The sequence below is a fragment of the Caretta caretta genome, chromosome 10 (genome assembly GCF_965140235.1).
Source record: "Caretta caretta isolate rCarCar2 chromosome 10, rCarCar1.hap1, whole genome shotgun sequence".
Taxonomy (NCBI): Eukaryota; Metazoa; Chordata; order Testudines; family Cheloniidae; genus Caretta; species Caretta caretta.
In genome coordinates, this window is record NC_134215.1 from 60,019,385 (window position 1) to 60,040,607 (window position 21,223).

At 43.9% G+C, this 21,223-nt stretch overlaps 1 protein-coding gene across 1 annotated transcript in view; it reads left to right on the forward strand.

Annotated features, from left to right (window-relative positions):
- The first annotated feature begins 3,770 nt into the window (after nt 1–3,770).
- The window catches only part of NEDD4 (NEDD4 E3 ubiquitin protein ligase), a 127,697-nt gene continuing 110,244 nt past the window's right edge, over nt 3,771–21,223 (forward strand). The window contains exon 1 of the mRNA XM_048866771.2: nt 3,771–3,909. Within this exon, the coding sequence (XP_048722728.1) occupies nt 3,865–3,909 (45 nt within the window). The 5' untranslated portion in view covers nt 3,771–3,864. The remainder of the gene's footprint in view (nt 3,910–21,223) is intronic.

Consider the following 21,223-nt stretch of genomic DNA (forward strand, 5'->3'; position numbering starts at 1 on the left):
GGAAGCACAAGCCGCATGGCAAAAGACTATAAAAGGGCAGCTGCATCTTCTCTTTTTTGTCTTCAATCCTGCTTCTTACCTCTGGAGGAACTTTGCTACAAACTGAAGCTCTGAACAAAGGACTGAATGACCTATCCAAGCTGTGGATGTATTCCAGAGGGATTTTCAAGCCAGAAAACTCACCAGTACTGCTAGAAACCTGATATATGGACTTTGAAGTCTTTGTATGTGAGGCCTGGTCTACACAGAAGGGAGGAAGGGGGGGATCGATCTAAGTTACGCAACTTCAGCTTCGTGAATAAACTAGCTGAAGTCGACATACTTAGGGTCTACTTACTACAGTGTCTTCACTGTGGTAAGTCAATGGCTGACACTCTCCCGTCAACTCCACCAGCGCCTCTCACCCTGGTGGAGTACCGGAGTTGATGGGAGAGTGCTCAGTGGTCGATTTATCGCATCTAGACTAGACGCGATAAATTGACCCCCCCCAACCCCCACTGGATCGATCACTCCCCGTCAATCCAGCGGGTAATGTAGACAAGCCCTATAATAACTGTTTTACCATTTAGCATCTCTCTTCTTGTTCTTTCTTTTTTCTTTATAATAAACCTTTAGTTTTAGACACTAAAGAATTGGCTGGAAGTAGGATATTTAGGGTAAGATCCAAAACTATACTGACCTGGTAATGTGGCTGACCCTTTCGTGTCAGAAGAACATTTTGTATATGTGAGCAGAGGTTTTTTTTAAATAACTTCTCACTTTACTGGACCTAGGTGCTGATTGGGAGCCAGAGGACAGGAATGCAATAAAAGGGGGCTGTGTGATTTCTTTCCTTGCTTCTTGATAATCAGTGTGGGGGATCAGAAGCACAGTTTGTGACTGGTTGGGGAGTTTAACTTCAGTGTTACCCACCAGTCTTGGGAGTATCTGCTCTCCCTTTTGCAGCCTGCCCTGACCTTGGCATTTCCAGTGAGGGCTGCTCCAGGCACCCTGGGTCACATTGGAGTAGTCTTGGCAGGATCCACAGAACCAGATCATTTGGGTTTTGGATCAGAACCCCACGCTATTCCAAATTTGAAATTTTGATATAGAGAGTTAAAGTTAATCACGAGTGATCCACAATCAAAACTGAAAGCCCTGAGAGAGAGCCTGTATCTTGAACATGAACAAAGAATGGCAGATCTTCGATTGCAGGAAAGATTAGCTGAAGAGAGAGCCAAGCAAGCTCATCAAAGACGGATGAACAGCTGGCTGCTATGCAAAAAGCTGCCCAGGAATGCAGAACGCAAAGACTGGAACCTGAAGCAGAAGTGGCCAGACTTACTGAAAATCCAGTTTATAATGATGTTGGTATGTTATTTAATAATGATGTGGTAACTCTATTTATCAGGGTAATGTCATAACCCAGTCCCAGAAAAAATATAAATGTGAATCCTCTGTATTATCTGTAACTGACAGGGAGATCTGTGAAGGGGGGTGGGAGGGGTGTTTGACTCTAAGCAGTTCTATGTGTTTAACCAGGTATGCTATAACAAGGATAAGAGTGTCTCTAGCCTTGGGATGGTGGAAAATAGCTGTTTGCCCCATCAAAAAAGCAGTTTATATGGTGAATGTCTGTCTAATATCTCAGAAGTGAATCTGGAATTAGAAGAAATGCAGAAAGAAGCTTAGGAAAACATTTCTTTAGAGCAAATTAATGTTGATCGTCAGTTTGAAGCCCTAACTGAGAAAAGAAAGGGTAGATTTTTGGTGGGTGATGGATTGCTGGCTGAAATCCAGCTGGAAATGGCCCAACTTGATTATCACACACATTGTAAGGAGAGTGATCACTTTAGATAAGCTATTACCAGCAGGAGAGTGGAGTGGGGGGAGAGAAAACCTTTTGTAGTGGTAAACACCCATTTTTTCATGCTTTGTGTGTATAAAAAGATCTTCTGTACTTTCCACAGTATGCATCCGATGAAGTGAGCTGTGGCTCACGAAAGCTCATGCTCAAATAAATTGGTTAGTCTCTAAGGTGCCACAAGTACTCCTTTTCTTTTTGCGAATACAGACTAACACGGCTGCTCCTCTGAAACTGGTCATAGAAATGTTCAGGTCAAGATTGACTAAATGTGGATTTTAGAATACTTTGAAAAAACAGAAGGCTTTGGTCAACCTTACCTATGGATCTTCAAGGGCGATCCCATCATTTTGGTTTCAAATTTAAGTTACAAAATCTACTTTGGATCTTTGTGTCTCACGCTATTTATTTCCTCCTCTATTTCTCAGAACCCTTCTCTTAGTCTGTGGGAGGAGGAGGTAACTTCCTCCAGCACCTGTGCATCATTTGAAGATCATGGTACCTCCCCTATATTGTGGAGAGAGCTTCAGTGTGTACAGGTAATTTGTTTTGCCCTTTCCAGTGGTGAAAGTAAGCCGGTCCGTTCTGGTTCGGCGTACCGGCAAGAGCCAATACACAGCCGACCATACTGGAAGGGGGCAGCTTCCACAGGTGGGCAATTTAAAAGGGGCCTGTGCTCCCGGCAGCGGCCAGAGTTCCTGGCCCTTTAAATCGCTGCCAGAGCCCCGCTGCCAGAGCCCTGGGGTAGCAGAGGCAGCCGGGAGCCCTGCGGGCTCCCGCAGTGATTTAAAGGACCAGGGGATTTAAAGGCTCTGCTCCTTCTGCCTGAGGCCCCGCACTCCTCCCAGGACCCCGGCCCTGTGTACCAGTAAGTCCCTTAAGTTACTTTCACTCCTGGCCCTTTCCCATATCAATGTTAACAACTCTTGCAAGTTATTCATAAGTCTGGTGATTTGGGGTTTGTTTGCTTTTTGTAAAGTCCCCAACTGCTGGAATCATTTTGTTACCTGAGGACCATCCTCACCATCTATTAATCTCTCCCCCCCAAAAGTAAGTGTCGAGCCTTGTGGCTGTAGAGAAAAACTTGACAATGTGACTCGAAAAGTCACCAACTGCAGAGGATGTATAAGACGAAGGCCACACCTATTAATTAGTAAAACTCATGCCTGTTAAACCAATCTCACAATTTTTAGGGCAAATCTGATGACTTTTGAATCCTTCGGGCTGGCACTGTACCCGGAAGGGCTAAAGCACCGGGGGGTCCCAGCCCCCATCAAAGGCACTTCCCTGCCTGCTTGGCACAATGCCTGTAGCCCGGCTCACGGGGCCACCGCGGCGGGAACCTCCACGCGCTACCCAGAGCTCAGCAGGGAGACGCTGCACCCTGTGACCTGTTGAGGGCGCAGCTCAGCATTTAAACGGGCTTTCGGTAACTAAGTTAATCAGGAGGGGTATCTGACACCTGGATCGGAGGCAAGACTGGGTTCTGAGCCAATCAGAAGCAGTATCTATCTCCAAGGCCGGAGGGAAGGGGGAGCTCTGAGCCAATCAGAAGGTATATCTATCTCCAGAAGCGGACACAAGGCGGGCATCTTAACCAATCAGGAGTATCTGTCTCCAAGTGGGGCGGGAAGGCTGGACTCTTAGCCAATCAGAAGGAGTATCTGTCTCCTAGAGCGCAAAGAAGCCGAAGCTCTGAGCCAATCAGAAGGTGTATCTGTCTCCAGGAGCGGAGGAAAGGCGGGGCTCTCAGCCAATCAGAAGGAGTATCTGTCTCCAGGGGCGAAGAGAAGACCCGACTCTTAACCAATCAGAAGGGGGGATCTGTCTCCGGGGCGGAGGAGCTGATTGGGATCGGGGGAGCGCGCACGCGCCATCTGTTGGCTGTAGCCGCGCGCGCTGTGGGCTGGGGCGGGGCTTGGCCGGGGCGGGGTAGAGTGTAAACACGAGTAGGCAGTCGTTGGGAGGAAGGTGCGTCTGTGGTGTAGCCGTTGGTCTAGGATACCGCTGCCTGGCCGGCCATGGCGGCCTCTCCCGTGGAGGTGGTCGGGCTGCCGAGCGAGGAGGTGAGGTTCGTTGCGCGGCCCTAGGTTCCCAGTTTTCCGGAAGGGAGGCGGGCGGCAGCTGCTTTTCGTTCTCTCCATCCGCTCCCCTCCGCGGTGCCGGACCCTCCCCCTGACAGGCCTCTTCTGTTGGCATGAGGGCCTGTGACTGTGAGTTCCTGTCGTGGGGGGCCCTCCCCTGCCTGTGCCGGCCTCAGAGTGGTGCCGGGCGGTGTAGGCAGGGGAGGAGCCCAGGCTGTGGCTGTCGTGGGCAGTGGGCTGGCAAAAACCTACCTGTTAGGGGCTGGGATGTGACCCATCTAGCGGCTGTCTGCCTCCCTCTCTGAAGGTGGCAGCAGGGCTCCCAGTGTCCTGCCCAGAGGGCGCTGGCTGCTGGGTAGTCCTGTCATCCGGCGATGGCCCCTCGGGCGAGGTGCTTGGGTTGGTAACCTGGTAACTTCCTCGTCTAGTGGTAACAGCATTTACTGTTGGTAGACGCTCCAGTGATTATCTGGATAAGAGAAGTTAACTGTATGCTATGAATGGTTTCTGGATTGCCTGCCTCTTTGAACAAAATCTGAAACTTTTCTGTAGGATACTTCCTAAATCTACCAAAGTCAATATTCCAATAATCTGAACTAATACTTGTTTGTAAACAATGCATAGGGAGGATAAGGGAGACTAGATGATCCACTTTTTCTAACCACACTAAGAAACTTTAGGTATGGGCTGTGCACTTTTTTTGGGGGGGGGGTAGTGTAATTAAAATTTTAACTCTTGGGTAACAGTGATTTTATAAACTTATGTTGTGAGTTTGCCACCTGAAGGAGGTAATGAAGGGTGTAATATATGTAGGTGGTTTAAATTGCACAAATGTATGCAGGATGTAGATATTGGCCATCTGGGAGGAATAAAGTAGCAAATAGTTCATGACTCTTTATTAGTGAACTTTGTTTCAGTTGAAGGTACAATCCTTGAAGTTTTCCAGTTGTGGATAAACTTAGGGGTACCACTCTTGTATACTATCTGTAATACACCTGTGAAATATGAGTAGGAACAACTTTCTTGAGGGACTGCTGGTGGCATACACTCTTGCCAAGACAAATAAACTCAACTTTTTTTTTCCAGGTGTGTAGTGATTAAAAGTTGTTTCCATTGGAGAGCACTTTGGTGTCCTGTGTGAAATGCCTGGAGTGTTATCTTTGAACCAGCAGCGTGTATTTTACCAAAGCTGGCTTTGATCATCTCTTGTGTATCAGAACATATACATGCTTTATGGAAATGGTTACCTTGCAATCTTTGCCACTATTTGAATGGTTCACAAACATTAATTTGTTTTTACAAAACCCCTCTGAGGTAAGGGAGTGGTAGTATCCCCATTTTTACAGGTGGGGAACTAAGGCACTGAGATTAAGGTCAGAGGTATCGACTAATTTTTTTTTTTTTTTGAATGCTCAATTGGAGTCATAGAGCCTGATTTTTTTTTTTTGAGTACTTGGCATTATATAGCATGTATATGTTAAAATACAGCTGCCATTGACTTGAGTTCTGGCTATGAGTTCTCAGCACTTCTGTAGATTGGATCCATGGTCTCAAATTGAATATCCAGAAAATGAGGCACACATCATTAGTGACCACCAGTAAAAAGGTTGGTTTAAATAATTTCCTTACATCACACACAAACGTTATGGTAGAAGTAGGGGTAGAATCCAGTTCTCTAGGGCATGTTTCAACTGCCTTAACCAGGAGACAGTCCTTTCTCTTCCTGTCATCTCTTGCCTTTTTCACTACACACCGTCCAGTTTCTGCAGCAAATGATGAAGGGGCCCTACAGACAATAGCCTCCTTTACTACACAGCCCTGATTTGCCTCAGCAGCTAGTCTGTCTTCGTGCATTGAATGAGGCAGGGGTCCTATGGAAAAAGTAGTATGTGATCATGTAATCAAAGAATGTATCATGACGTATACACACAAGGGGGCTGAATTAAAGTTACACAAACCATCTTAATTTTGGCATTTCCTAACTTTTGAATATTTGACTTTTGTAATCTTAGTGTTTTAATGTTTTTTCATGAGTAATCTTAGATATACTCATGAAATATAGATTCTCAGATCTCTCTATCCATTTCTTGCCCTCATCTGCTTAGTATTACATTAGTCACTGAACACAAAACAGACAAGTGTGCAGATAATTCTTTTGCAAACGCTACTGTCTCAATAAAGTTTTTAAAAATTATGTTGACAAATCTCCTCTTACTCCAGTTGTTAACCCTGACCCACAGGTACTGGCTTCTAATTTTCCCCAGAGGTGTTGAATCCCCACTCAGCCCCAGACCCCACCCCACCTGCATCTCTTCTCCCAAACCCCCACCCCGTCCCTGAGCTTCCCAGCCCTGCTCCACCCCAGATCCCTTCCCCCAAGTGCGCCCCGTCCCTGCTTCTCCCCCTGCCGCCCAGCGCCTCCTGCACTCCTCTGAACAGCTGTGCTGTGGCATGTAGGGTGCGCCAGGAGGGAGGGGGAGGAGTTAATTTGTGGTGGCCGCAGGCAGGTGGGAGTGGGTGGGTGCTTGGCTGCTGTTGGGTGCTAAGCACCCGCTAATTTTTTTTTCTGTGAGTGCTCCACAGAGTCTGCGTTTATGCCTTGAGCTAAAGAAAGCAATGCTTTAAAGTGCATTTTCCACCTCCAGGTGGAACTTTCTTTTACAGTGCTCTTTTCCTGAGGCTGTTTTTGAAAATCACTCAGAAGCTTCATCTAGTGCTGAAAGAGGAGTCCGACCTGTCTTTATGAAATGGGTAGCTGTGTGCACACTAAATGTGTGCTCTAAAATTGTCTGCTTGGTTAAAGGTTGCAAATCCAGGTGATAGTTCGGAACTGTAAATTTGTGTACAGACTAAATTATGACTGCCTCTCTACCAGGGTAGTGGTGATCCTGCTGATGTTTCTTAAATGTGCTTGCGTTAGTACTGGTGCAGTTCTTGGTGAAAAGTCCTTGGCTGTGGGATTTAATTCCTTCAGGTGGCACACAAAATCTCAGCCTTACTGGCTTGTAGTCTTGCATTTTTCTCTTACTTTCATTGGTCAAGCATTTGCTATCACTGGGACACTTTAATCTGTTGAAGGAGTACAAGGGAAGACATTTCTTCTGTCTGCTTTGGGTGGTTGAATCTGCCTCAGTATGGATCAGCTTCCGTATGAGGAGAGATTAATAAGACTGGGACTTTTCAGCTTGGAAAAGAAACGGCTGAGGGGAGATATGATTGAGGTCTATAAAATCATGACTGGTGTCAAAAGTAGGTAAGGAAGTGTTTACTCCTTCTCATAACACAAGAACTAGGGGTCACCAAATGAAATTAATAGGCAGCAGGTTTAAAACAAACAAAAGGAAGTATTTCTTCACACAACCCACAGTCAACCTGTGGAACTCCTTGCCAGAGGATGTTGTGAAGGCAAGACCATGACAGGGTTCAAAAAAAAAACTCAATAAATTCTTGGAGGATAGGTCCATCAATGGCTGGGCAGGAATGGTGTCCCTAGTTTCTGTTAGCCAGGAGCTGGGAATGAGTGACACGGGATGGATCACTTGATGATTACCTGTTCTGTTCATTCCCTCTGGGGCACCTGACATTGGCCGCTGTCGGAAGACAGGATTCTGGGCTAGATGGACCTTTGGCCCTACTGGGTCAGACCATTCTTATGTAATGGGTGCAGCCTATTTTAAAAGCAATCTACTAAAATTGAAGGGGAAAGGTATCAACCGGTGTTAACTTCTAGTTCCTAAATTAGACATTACAAGAGCAATCTCAGTTGTGTATGCTGAAAAAAGGAAGTGTTATTCCTTACAAGTTGGATATAGACCAATATTGTCATACTACAGATGTAGGGCTCGCAAAGAAGCCTGCCCAGAATATGACAAAATATGTATTCAACCAAAATGCCTCCCTTCTCTCCTACTGGAAGACGTTGAAAATGGATCTATAGCTACACAGTGAAATTGTTTCCAGATGAATAATGACTTCATAGCCTATTTAGTTAAAGAAGCGTATCAAAATTCTTTCCTATGTACTCTGCCTGGAGAGAACCCTTCTGATCACTTGTTGAATTAAGGACACTTTTTTTTTTTGGCTTGTAAATTGCAGAGTATTTCAAAATTTCCAAAACAGAACTCTTGTGGTGCCAAGGTAGCAGATGTTTTGAATTCTTCATGTTGCATTTCAGGGATCAGTTTAGTAATAGGACACTATGGTACATTTCCTGCTTCCATGCACTTCATATTTCAATCTTGCATCCACTTTTCAGAGGACTTCCATTACACAAAAGCTCATGTTTTCTGAAAATCACAAAAGACTTTTTATGAACATCTGGCATTTCATGAATTCCAAAAAGTATTCTCATCTAAATTTCTCATTCCTTAGCATGTACTTCTTGGCAATGTAGCTTCTTATGTTGGCCAGGGCTAAAAGGTTTTTACTACCCAAAAACCAATAGAGAATTTAAAAAGCAAAAAAAAGGAAAAAATTAATCTCCCAATCCATTACTTATCTGTCTGAAACCAAGTAGACCTCCCCTCTTTCTTTCTATCTAGCAGAAGAACTTTCTTCTGCTCAACCTCTTCTCTACCTAATTCTGAGGCCGGTCACTACTTCCTCTACTACTCAGCCCATGTGGCAGGGCAAGAAGTCTGGGAACCAGTGGAGAGGAGGGGAGACAGATCTGACGAGGAGCCAAGGTGCAGGGGAAGAACTGAGACTAGCTGGGCAAGCAGACTGGGTCAAGGAGCCAGGGGAAATGAGGATAATGAGGATGGTTGAAAGCCCTGGGAAGGGAGGCTGGAACTGGGAGTTGGTGGACTGAGAACAAAACCAGTGGGGCCTAGGAATACATAGGCAAGGAGATGGGGAGAAGGAGGAGGGCAGAACTGGGAAGGGGGAGACTTGGATGGAGGAGTCTGGAGGGGTAAGACTAAGACTTGCTGGGGAAGGAATCTAGGATCTGAAGTCTGAGGAGTGGAGGCTGGAACTGGGACAAGGAGCCAGTGGTGGGACAGACAGCTTGGAGGGGACAAGGCAGAAGAGGTCAAGCTTGCAGGAATGGACAGAAGAGTTTCTGCCCACTAAAGCATATACCCCTTCTGAGCCTAGGATGGATCTCAAGATTTCCTGAGGCTCACCATTCCTCTGCTGTCAGCAAATATCTGTGAAACTCATGAAGTGTGCATCTCATCTCCCTGTAGCGCAAGTCCACATAAAAGTTAGCTCACCTATTACTGCTGTCACTTACGCCATTGGATGAGGTCTGAGACATGGATCAAAGATTCCAGCTTTGTTGAAATCCAGTGTGGTGTCAGTATGACACTACATGATGGAATTTGTTTTTCCCAGGTTTTTAAAAACCTGGGAAATTACACATACAACTGCCCAACCTTAAGTTGGTCCCTTTGTGCATATGTATTATGATAAAGTCTAATTAATGATCACATACTATTTTTTTTTCCCCACAACACCCAGGCCTCATTCAGCACACAGCATAGACAATGCTCATTTAATGAGCAATTATTCAATACTTTTCTACTCATTGTTTAATGTTTGGCCCATTTCTTATTTACTTAGTGCTATCCAAACCCTGCTGTGAAGACAGAATTATTAATTTCCGTATGGGCAGTTCTTTGGTGCTCGCCACTACAGGATCTGAATGCTGCTCAAATATTAATTATTTTCAAAATACGCCTGGAAATGAGTGGATATTTGATCACACTTTACTGATTAAATTCAGAAGTATCCACTAATTTGGGGTGCCCAATTTGAGACCTGATTTTTGAGTACTTAGCATTATATAGAACTTGATAGGTTCAAATGACAGCTCCCACTGACTTCAGTTGCAAGTGCTCAGCACTTCTGTAAATCAGACCTTAGTGTCAAGTTAGGCACCAAGAAATTGAGGGACATGCAGTTAGTCACCACCTGTGAAAAACTTGGTTAATGTGACTTGTATAACATCGCAACAGAATTCGGCGGCAGAGGCAGGCTTGGAATCCAGTTTTTCATGATGGCTTTCAACTTCCTTAACATGAGACCATCCTTTCTCGTCCTTCAATTCCTTACTTCATTCACTATACAGCTTCCAACTTCTGCAGCAAATTACCCATGGGTCCTACAGTCGCCTTCACTACATAACATTGATTCATCCCCAGAGCAGCACTAACTTGTGCACTGAATGAGGCTGGGATCCTGTGGAGAAAAATGTGGTCATATAATTAAAGACTACATCATAATGCATATGCACAATGATGTCAAATTAAGGTTGCACAGGCAACCTTAATTCTGGCATTGCCTAGGTTTTGAGTCTTTGACTTAATAACTTTAACGTTTTAATGTAGTTTTGAGTGTACTGTACCTATTGATAAATCAGGAAATAGTAATTGCTATAGATGATATTGAATTGGAATTACATTATAAGCCACTCATTTTTTCACCTACCCAGAACTTTCTGAAAACTTTTTGGTCTGAAACTCTCCTTGCTTAATCTCAACCTCGAGATGACCTTTGTGTTAAGTTTTAAGAAAAGAAGGACTTTTGAACGATGTGAGTTACTGTAGAATGGGACAAAGTGTACTTGGTAGTCAGATGCTTATTCTCGTGTGACTTTTTTTCCAGTTTTGCAGCTGCCCTACTATAACCCATCTGTGGTTATAACTGAGGGAATAATTGGTGTTCGGTTTTTTTTTTCCAGTTTGCAAGCTGGACTGAAAAAAAAAAATGGTTTGGGTTGAACAAAAACTCTTCTCCCTCCCACGTTTTTTTCACAAATTAAGAAACCTGAAAACTTCATTTTGGAAACACTGCTGTATGGTGTTTCTTCCATTTGGACCAGCAGCTGGTGAGTGAAATTGACATTCTTGTCCGTTTCAGAACGGACAATGTCAACTTCACTCTGCAGCTGCTGAGGTCCCCGGGCCTGTCACAGACTGAGGACTTGGGGTTTCCAGGTACTATGGGTCTGGGATGGACCCTGGGAGCCCTGGCTGCTGGTGAGTTAAAGTGACATTTGGACAAAACATTTCAGACTTGGTGAATCATTACTGGAAATTTCAGATGAGCTCTAGTTGTGGCAAAACGTATCAAGCCAAACAAGCAGCAGCGAAGGGGGGAGTTCTCATCTCTCTAGCACAGGGGTGGGCAAAGTACAGCCCACTGGCCAGATCCGTCCTGCCAGCCGTTTTAAGCCAGCCCTCAAGCTCCTGCTGGTGAGCGGGGTCTCGGGCTTTCCCCACTCCAGCTGGTGCGCAGGGTCGGGGTCTGCTCCACACTGCTTCTGGAAGTAGTGGCATGGCCCCCCTCTGGCGCTCCAGCCGGGCAGTAGGGTCGGGGGCTGCACCACAGTGCTTCCGGAAGCAATGGCATGGCCCTGTTCAGGCTCCTATGTGGAGGGGCAGCCAGGGGGCTCTGCTCTGCACACTGCCCCCGCCCCAAGCGCCGCCCCTGCAGGTCCCATTGGCCGGGAACAGCGGCCAATTGGAGCTGCAGGGGTGGTGCCTGCAGATGGGGTGGCGTAGGAGCCGCAGTGGGGACATGGCCGCTGCTTCCGGAAGCCCCTTAAGTTAAGCACCACCTGGAGCCTACACCCCTGAGCCTCTGCCTGTGCCTCCTCTTGAACCCCTTGATCGCACCCTGGAGCACCTTCCTGCACCCCAAACCCCTCATCCCCAACCTCACCCCAGAGCCTGCACCCCAAGCTGGAGCCTGCACCCCTGCCCCAGCCCTGATCCTCTCCTGACCTCTGAACCCCCTTGGTCCCAGTCCAGAGCACCCTCCTGCACCCCAAACTCCTCATCCCCAGCCCCACCTCAGAGCCCGCACCCCCAGCTGGAGCCCTCACCCCCCAACCCCCAACTACCCTACCCTCCTGGACCCTGAACTCCTCATTTCTGTCCCCACCCTGGAGTCCTCACCCCGAACAGAGCCCGCACCCCCTCCCACACCCCAACCCCAATTTTATGAGCATTCGTGGCCTGTCATACAATTTCTATTTCCAGATATGTCCCTTGGGCCAAAAAGTTTGCTCACCTCGGCTCCAGCACCTTATTTACCTCACTCGGATCTGAACATCTGATTATTTGGGACCATTTGATTAAAATGCCTGGACAATCATTCTTTATAAATAATGCAAAAAGCTATAATTATGCAGCTAAGGATTAGAGTTAGGGGCAATTTCACTGCAGAACTAAGAGTAAAGAATTATAAGCATCAGTAGACCTTTAGTGAGACGATTCAGTCCATACCTGTTAGTGGCAAATATTACAAACTAAAAGAGGAGAATTTAATAAATGTAGATAATGTTATAAAATAGTGTTTCTTCCTATGAAGGAAGATGAATTCATGAGTTACGTTATTTTAATACAAACCAGTCAGTATTTCTTACTGATGAGATGCTTATTAATTACAAGCTTTTCTGAGCTTGGCTGAGATTGCCATTGAAGCTTACTGGGTAGGAGCTCTTCCTTGTAAAAACGAAATCCACATGGGCATTTTTTGTGGTAAGAAAACTTAAACATGGACCTGACTCCTGTTTCACAAGAGAAACAGTCATATTTTAAAAAGAAGACTGTAATGGTTTGGTGGTGGTGTTCTGACACTAGAACTAAAACCTGAGTGTTTCTATTGACGTTGTTATTACAGCCTTGTTCAGTTAACTATCATTCAAGTCTCAAGTGAAGTTAAAAACTTCACAACAGTTGGAGGTGTTAAGTTCATGTGGTGAACTTATCATTGGAACCTGAGATGAAAGCTTACAATATAGCTATGTAAAAATACTTTATGCAATAGCATGGAAGTAGATGCATAGGATTCCATGGCTTGCTATTCTAGTTCAGAATTAGTGACGACAGAGCCACAAATGGGTTATCAAACTGTTTTTTGAGTTACCTACAACAATTCATACTTGTAGCATTGAATTAAATATCTACATAGCATCATAGCTTGTTATAGGCCACCTTCGTAGCTATGATTATTTTAAAATAATTTGATTTATAGCCCTTACTCTGGACTACTGATTAAATGATGATGGGAGACATTGGGATCTTAAACAATTTTTTTTAGTCCTATTTCAGAGGTAACACTGGAGAGAGAGAGAAAACATAAGGAACCGTGGGGCCTGCACTGATTAAGTGCAGAAATTTTCAATTTATACAAGGGAATATAAAGCTATGAGTCATCATCATTTCAAAGTGCAGCTGCATGCAAAAGTTTAGGAAATAAGGATCACTTTTGTGTAATCTTTGCCCTTTGGTACTAAGTCCATTCACCGGGCACTGGAAGTTTTGGAAAAATGTTGGTCACTACATTTTATTTTTGTTAAGGATCTTGTTTAATCTTCTATTGTTTAATGCAGGGGTGGCCAATCTCTGGCTCTGGAGCCACCTGCTGCTCTTCAGAGGTTAATATGTGGCTCCTTGCATAGGTGCCAACTCCAGGGCTGAAACTACAGTGCCCACTTTCCAATGTGCTACAGGGTTCTCACTGCTCAACCCCTGGCTCTGCCCCTGGCCTCACTCCACTCCTTCCCCCAAGAACTCCACTCCTTCCCCTGTGCCCTTCCTCCTCTTCCCCCTCCCCGAGCCTCCTATTCACCACAAAACAGCTGATCGCAGCGGGTGGGAGATGGAGGGTTAGGTGCTGATCAGCAGTGCTGCTGGTGGATGGGAGACACTGAGGGCAGGGTAGAGCTGATGTGTTACTGAGGCTCTTTGGCAATGCACATTAGTAAATTCTGGCTCCTTCTCAGGCGCGGGTTGGCCACCCCTGGTTTAATGGCATAGTCTATCAAAACTTATTAAAGAAAGCTGACATTGTTACTGGCATGGCTCAAGACACACTGATGCCATTCCATTTGTAAGACTTTGCCATGTGGTGACTATCTTATGCCTATACGGCTTGTGCAGTTTTAGAGGGCCTTGGACCATATGCACATCTAGAATGGTACTTTGGCTGGCAGGTCAGATTTCCCATCTTTAGTCCTATCTGATTCTGGTAAGCTGTAGTCATGAGGCTTCCCAATTTTATCCTTTGGCTCTCTTGCTGGCATCGTGGCCCTTTCTAATGGGGAAGATGTGGATGATGTGTAGAGAAGGATTCCAAGAAGATGCAGAGTCTCTCAGATATATTAGCTGTGTATGCCCATGGGAGTAGGCCTCCAGATATGGGGTGGCTGAGGTGGAGGGTACTGTCATAGGCATGTGATAAGGGACCTGAACTGGACCCTACAAAACTACTTTGCCCTGGCAAAAGTAATTCATGCTTAAGGTTGCTCAGACATAACAGTGGAATGCTCACCTTCAGGTGAAGCTTTCTTTGGCTTGATTACCTTTCTTTACCCTACCACTGCATTTATTGATTGTAATGGAAAAGTAGTATTACACTGTCAGATCTTGCAAGCTAAGCAGTTTATGCTTGATTAGGAGACCTTCAGGGAGCATTAGGTTAAATTAGTGAGTTGTTACCCTTTCCTGATAGTAATTACTAAAGCATTGGCTCAGTATGGTGTAAAGGGACATTTTTCTCTTGAAAATGTTGTCTTTCAGATGAGACTTAAATGCTCAAGATCACTAAGCTCGAGTTAAAGACCTTGAGTCTTTTACAAACATGTTTTTTGGTTTTTTTTTGTTTGTTTGAAAAAGCAGATGTGAACCCTGGCTTTCTGGTGAAATTCCAGCTAAGGTAACATTGTTGAATTGCATTTCATCAATTTCAGTCTGATGTAGTACTCAATTTCTGCCCTTTACTGTTAGCTGTTGATTTCTTTTTCACAGGTGGGTCAAATGATCTTGCTCCCTTACATGTCTCGTGTGTGGAATGAGGTTTAAAATTATGATACTACACTAGAGCTGCTTGGCAACAATTTTCCACTGGTGTAGTGAAAGCTCCAGGTGGCCACTAATGTGTGTTGGTTTTTTTCTTTTTAACTACATTGTCTTAAACCCTGTTCAGAGCAAGACTGAATGACACTATGTTTAAACACATAAATGGCTGCAGTAATGATCCTACTGGTGGAAAAGTGTAAAAACAACAACAAAAACTTGTGTAAGGAGGGCTCAGTAGTCATTTCTTAAATGATGAAATGGGTTTAAAAATAATGCCATGTGTTCTAACGCTAGTTCAGCTGCACCCATTGCTGACACTTGTTATCAGGTACAGGTGGTCTGTCTGTGGAGCCAGGGAGTTGGTCAAATTATGTCTTGGGTCACCAGTACATCTGCTTTTAGCATTCGGTGATCTCAGCATTTTTATAGAAGTTGGCTTGTGCCCATTGCCTTTTGCTGCTTTATGATGTATAAATATCTAAATTCTTATTTTCTTTTAAAGTTTGGACAAATCTAGAATGTTAAGTATAGTTGTTCCTGATTTTGCTGAAGACTACTTGAGGGGAGAATTTCTGAACCTGTATTATTGAGCTTCACCTTAACTGAGTTGCTAATTCTAACAGTTTCTCTTGAACAGTCACTCATTTCAGATGCATATTGTTGAACACTTGAATAAAAATTCCTCCTCCATTCGGTTGCTCAGCTTCCAGCGTCAAATTTTGTAATACCATTACTTCACTAATTTTCTAGTCACTGAGTGCACTGAGATAGAGAAGAGCTTCATTCAAATACTTAGACACAACTCAATAATGCTTTTGGAAGGAAGGTTGAGGGAGACTTCCAGGTGTTTATAGATAATACAGAAGCAAATAAGATGTGTACCCAATCTCATTGATCTCTGTCACCTTTAACTCCAGGGATGTTTCTGTGTGTATAGAAGATTCAGAACTCTGCTTCCTGATTCTCTCATTTCCAGTAATCATCTAGTTGCTACGAATACATTTCCTTTGGCTGCTGATGGGAAACAAAGTTGAAACATTTGCTAACTGTTCTTAGGCTTGGAAATTTCTATGGAGTGATGGCACTTATTAATCTGTGATTTCTGTGTTCATTTTCAAAATGCAAGCTCCTTACAGGTTAAGTGTTGGATAGATTAAGAGAGGTAGAATGCTGGTTTGGGAAGCATGCTGGAAAAGGCACTCCATAAATTAATATTGTAAAAAGGTTTTTATGCTAGCAATAAATGAGTGTAACTCATGCCATACAGTGATCTTAGACTTGGTGCATTTCTGTCATGCCATTTCATAATGGTGTTTAGCGATTCATAGAGACAAGATAGATGAGGTAATACCTTTTTATTGGAACAACTTCTGTTGGTGAAAGAGACATTTTCGCACTTACACAGTGTCTATAGTGTAATGGTCTTCTTTTTTTTTTTTTTTTTTTAAAGTGGCACAGAGTCTGAGCCCAGGTCAGCTGACTTGGGATTGTGGGACCATAAAATTGCCGTATAGATGTTTGAGCTGAAGCGTCCCTGAGACACTCCCTGCCAGGGAAAGGTACTCTGTATCACCGCTAAACACAAGGTGGAAGAGATTGTTTAACATAAGTAGTTCACCTTGAATGGTCTCTTACAATACGTATTAAAATCTCTACAGTCATAGGACAAAAAGGGGGTTAGTGGGTTTGCAGATAGTTGTAATAAGTCATAAATCCAGTGTCCTAAATCCATGAATTTTAGTGTCTAGCAAAGTTATGACTTCATGAAATTAGGCAAATTGTCTCTCTCCTTTAGAGATCACTGCATCTACTTACCCAAAACATAGCTTGTGTAAAGCCAGCTCTTGAATTCTTAGTTCATTCTCTTCTTCTTGTCATCTTTTTCTGCAGCTCTTTGACTATCCTTATGTACTGCAGTACACAGAACACTTCTCAAGTCTAGATTCTGTTCTCTTCCCCTCACCAGCACCCCAATTTCCATGATCATCTAACTCAGTTTATTCTGTTGTGCTCTCCATCAGACTTTAATGTGAACTTTTAAATTGTTAGTATGTTTTCTCACTTGAGCTTTCAGTACTCGCAGATCAGAAAAATAGCAGAGTGGAATAACTTGGGTCTTGGCTGCTATGCTCTTAATTTATACTGTGTGCAGACTGAAGATCTTAATAATTCACATCATATTGACTTTAATATGTAGTCTGTCATGCTTTTGATTAATTACTGCGCTGTTTGATTTGCTGTAACATCCTTTATTTGAATACTGTTTTGAAACTGCATTTGTTGGCTAGGTTTAGTGGTGACTGTTTCTTGACCTATGCAAATAGGGGAAAATAAGAATGCGATTAGAACAAAAGAATAGCAGGATGTTTTCACCCCAAGCCATTGTTTCATTATCAGCTAAGATCAGTGCAAGACTTAAACATTTTAAATTTTGAAAAGGATGATGTAGAATAGCCAACATTAAACACTGATCTTCTTTAAAACTGCTTGAATAACTTATGCTAGATTTTAAATGTTTTCAAACCAAATTCCCTATTCTGCTCTAGATGGCTTATAATACCTTGTGTGAATTCCTTCGGTAGTAGGAGTATTGAGAAAGCAAAGCTGTAAAAAAGTTGCACTCTGAGTTAAAAGCATGATGCTAGATGAAATACCTGCTCTTTTTAGAGGCTCATCTAATATGTAACCCCTGGTACAGCCTTTTTCTTGAACGTATTCTACTCTGTACTTAGAACTTTTTAAAACCCATCTTTAATGTCAAACATTATACCCATTTTACTACTTAGACATGTCTAGAAAACAATGATGGTATATATGCTGTGACATTTAAATGCCTGTCAGGGTTTATAACTATCAATACACTGTAGTCATCACTACAAAGGTAGTAGTTACGGGTTCAGTTTCTCTCAGTAGCTATTGATGAAGAATGCACACTAATGTGGATAGCAAATTCCAACTCTGCTACAGAATACTGTTGAATCAAGATGGGCCAAAGAGCACTTACAGTGACATGGAGTCTTCATAGTCACTGGAATAGCTAATGGTATTTTTGTAGAGCAGTGGTTCTCAGCCTTTCTAGACTACCGAAGCCCTTTCAGAAATCTGATTTGTCTTGCATACCCCAAGTTTAACCTCACTTAAAAACTACTTGCCTACGAAATCAGACATAAAAATACAGAAGTGTCACAGCACATTATTACTGAAAAATTGCTTACTTTCTCATTTTGTCTGTATGAAATTTTAGTTTGTATTGACTTAGCCTGTTGTAAAACTAGGTAAATACCTGCATGAGTTGATGTACCCGCCGAGGTACACATACTCCTCATTGAGAACCCACTGTTCTACAGCTTTGCTAAGAGTAGACTTGACTTAACTTATTATTCACCAATTCCATTTTCTACTTGGGGGATTTAATATCTCTGACCCTTCCAGTGATTGTCCTCAAAATATATTCAGCTTGATAGTCAGCATATCTTGTGTGCCAGTTGCTGCCTGGATTTGAGGAGCATTCTCAAATATTATGTTCTGCATAGCAAATGCCTTCTGCTTAATTGAATGCTTAATTCGATAAATTCCTCTTGCTGCTTTAGTCAAAACAGTACAATAGCTCTCTAGCAGATATCAGGAATAAATACGCTGTGACTGGTGCTGAAAGATGCGTTACTGTTTTTTTCCCCCCCATGCTACTGCTCTCTGACTCTCTCTTTCTCTTCTGAAAGTTAATAGCTGAAAATAATCTTTATCTGTATTGCAAAATACTTCCGATACCTGCCAGCACTAATTGCTGTCACTACAGGTACTGCAAGAATGTTCAGTGTCTGAAACGAGACCTGTATCAGCATTTATTTTCCTGGGAGTTTTACGAGTTTAGACCTGGGTGCTACTAAACTTCCAACATGAAGCATGGCATCTTCATGACTATCATGTTTTGGTGGTGAGCCATTAACTCACATATTGTACAGCTTCTAATTGTTGAGTTAGTCACATGACCTGGTAAAATTTGAAAGTTGTGTTTACTTCTATCCACATATAAGCTATTCCCTTTACTAGTATAGCTGACTGTTTAGAATTGCCTTTGTTGACCAGTTAGAGGTCTCTAGCGTCTGATCAACAAGCATCCCATACAATGTTCAGCTGTTTCATGGTATGAAGGTACAGGCAGTATTCTGATAAGCTGAGCTAGTAGCTTCATCTGTAGTTAAGGTTGCCTAACGCTTCCTATCATAAGTTTTTCATTTGCTTATAATGCTGCCCAACTTTAACTGTGTAGGCTGATATCTTCCATGTTTGCTGTCAGCCTCAGGATGAACTTGTTTTAGAAAGGTTTCAGAGTAGCAGCCGTGTTAGTCTGTATCTGTAAAAACAAAAGGAGTACTTATGGCACCTTAGAGACTAACAAATTTATTAGAGCATAAGCTTTTGTGAGCTACAGCTCACTTCAGCTGTAGCTCACAAAAGCTTACGCTCTAATAAATTTGTTAGTCTCTAAGGTGCCACAGGTACTCCTTTTGTTTTAGAAAGCTTTAGTTAAAACAGCTCAGTCGTTTTGAAGTATGAAAAAAACCTGTCAGTACTTGATTTGTTAAAACTATTTTTAATGTGGGTTTTGCCAACAGACTGAAAGTAGTTGAGGTGTGGAATATTTATTTTAAGTTGGTAGAAGTATACTATAAGCATAATAGCAAAGTAAGCCTTCTCCAAATAGCATTCTATATTAGTCCTATTTTTTGTGTGTAGATCAGTTTATGCTGACTCTTAGATAGGAAATTCAAATTTATTTTGTGAAGAGTGCCAAATTCCTTTCACACTCATGGTCTATGCATCTGTATATACACTTAGGTCCTAATACCAACCTCAGTGAAATCCAACCCATACAAATGAGAAATGGTGCTTTGCAGTGTCTGCCAACTCTCTGACAGAAGCTTGGAGCTTGCACAGCTCAGCACCAGTTCTTCTCTGCATTGCTAATGCATGATTCTGCAGTATTTGCACAACCTAAGGGAGTACTGCTACAGTTGGGATCACAACGAGGATGACGCAGAGATATTTCAGCACAGTAACTGGATGCTGATGGACAGGTGAAATACAATGCTGGGTTGCTGAACACATTCACAAAGCAGTTCCACATGGTGGAGCACCATTTCTGGGCCCAAGAAAGGAGAATTGAGTTCTGGGATTGCATTGTAACGCAAGTTTGGGATGATGAGCAGTGGCTGCAGGAGTGTGAAAGTCCACGTCCCTGGGGCTATGTACCAAGCTTCCCCCAGCCCTCCAGTGCAGGATCATCAGAATTGAGAGCAGCATTTCCAATGGAGAAGCATGTGGCGATTGCACTCTGGAAGCTTGCAACATTGGATTGCTACTGGTCAGTGGCCCGTCACTTTGGAATTGGAAAATCTGCAGTGGGGGCCATTCTGATTCATGTGTGTGAGGCCACTAATTGTCTCCAGTTATGCAGGACTATGATTCTCGGCGATGTACAGGAAACAGTGGATGGATTTGCAGCAGTGGAGTTCCTGGACTGTGGTGGGGCAATAGAGAGGACGGATCCCTATTTTGCCTGCATTGCCACAATAGAAAGGGCTACTTTACTGTGGTTCTGCAAGTGCTAAAAGATCACTGGAAGTGCTTCTCTGATTTCAGTGCAGTCTGATCAGAGAAGGTGCATGATGCTTGCATCTTTAAGAACACATGACTGTTCAGAAAGTTGCCAGTTGGCACAGTCTTTCCTCGCCACTGGATTACTACTGGTGATACTGAAATGCCAGTAGTGATTCTGGGGGACCCAGCCTACCTCTTGCTCCCCTGGCTCATGAAGCTGTATTCTGGCCATCTTAACAGGCACCAAAGAATGATTTAGCTACTGGCTCAGCAAGTGTAGAATAACAGTTGAATGTACTTTTGGTAGATGGAGGAATGCTGGAGTTTTTTATTCACTAGATTTGATCTCTGTGAGGAAAAACATCCCACTGCTTGCAGTTGCATGTTGTATACTGCTTAATATCTGATTGGCAAAGGAGGGAAGCTGCTCCAGGGTGGAGGGTGAGGTTGACCTGCTGTGTGCTGAATTGGAACAGCCGGAGGGCCATTAGAAGCAGGGCCGGTGCAAGGATGTTTTGCACCCTAGGTGAAACTTCCACCGTGCGCTTGCCGGCTCAGGGAGCCGTGAGGCAGCTCCCTGCCCCCCCCCCCTTCTTCCCCTCAGCCTGGGGAGCCATGCGGCAGCTCCCCGCCCCAGCTCACCTCTGCTCCGCCTCCTCCCTGAGCACGCCGCCACTATTCCACTTCTCCCGCCTCCCAGGCTTGCGGTGCCAATCAGCTGTTTGGCGCCGCAAGCCTGGGAGGGAGAGAAGCAGAGTGGGGCAGCGTGCTCAGGGGAGGAGGCGGAGCAGAGGTGAGCTGGGGTGGGGAGCGGTTCCCCTGCGTGCTGCACCTCCCTACCTCAGCTCACCTCCGCTCCACCACCTCCCCAGAGTGCACTTTTG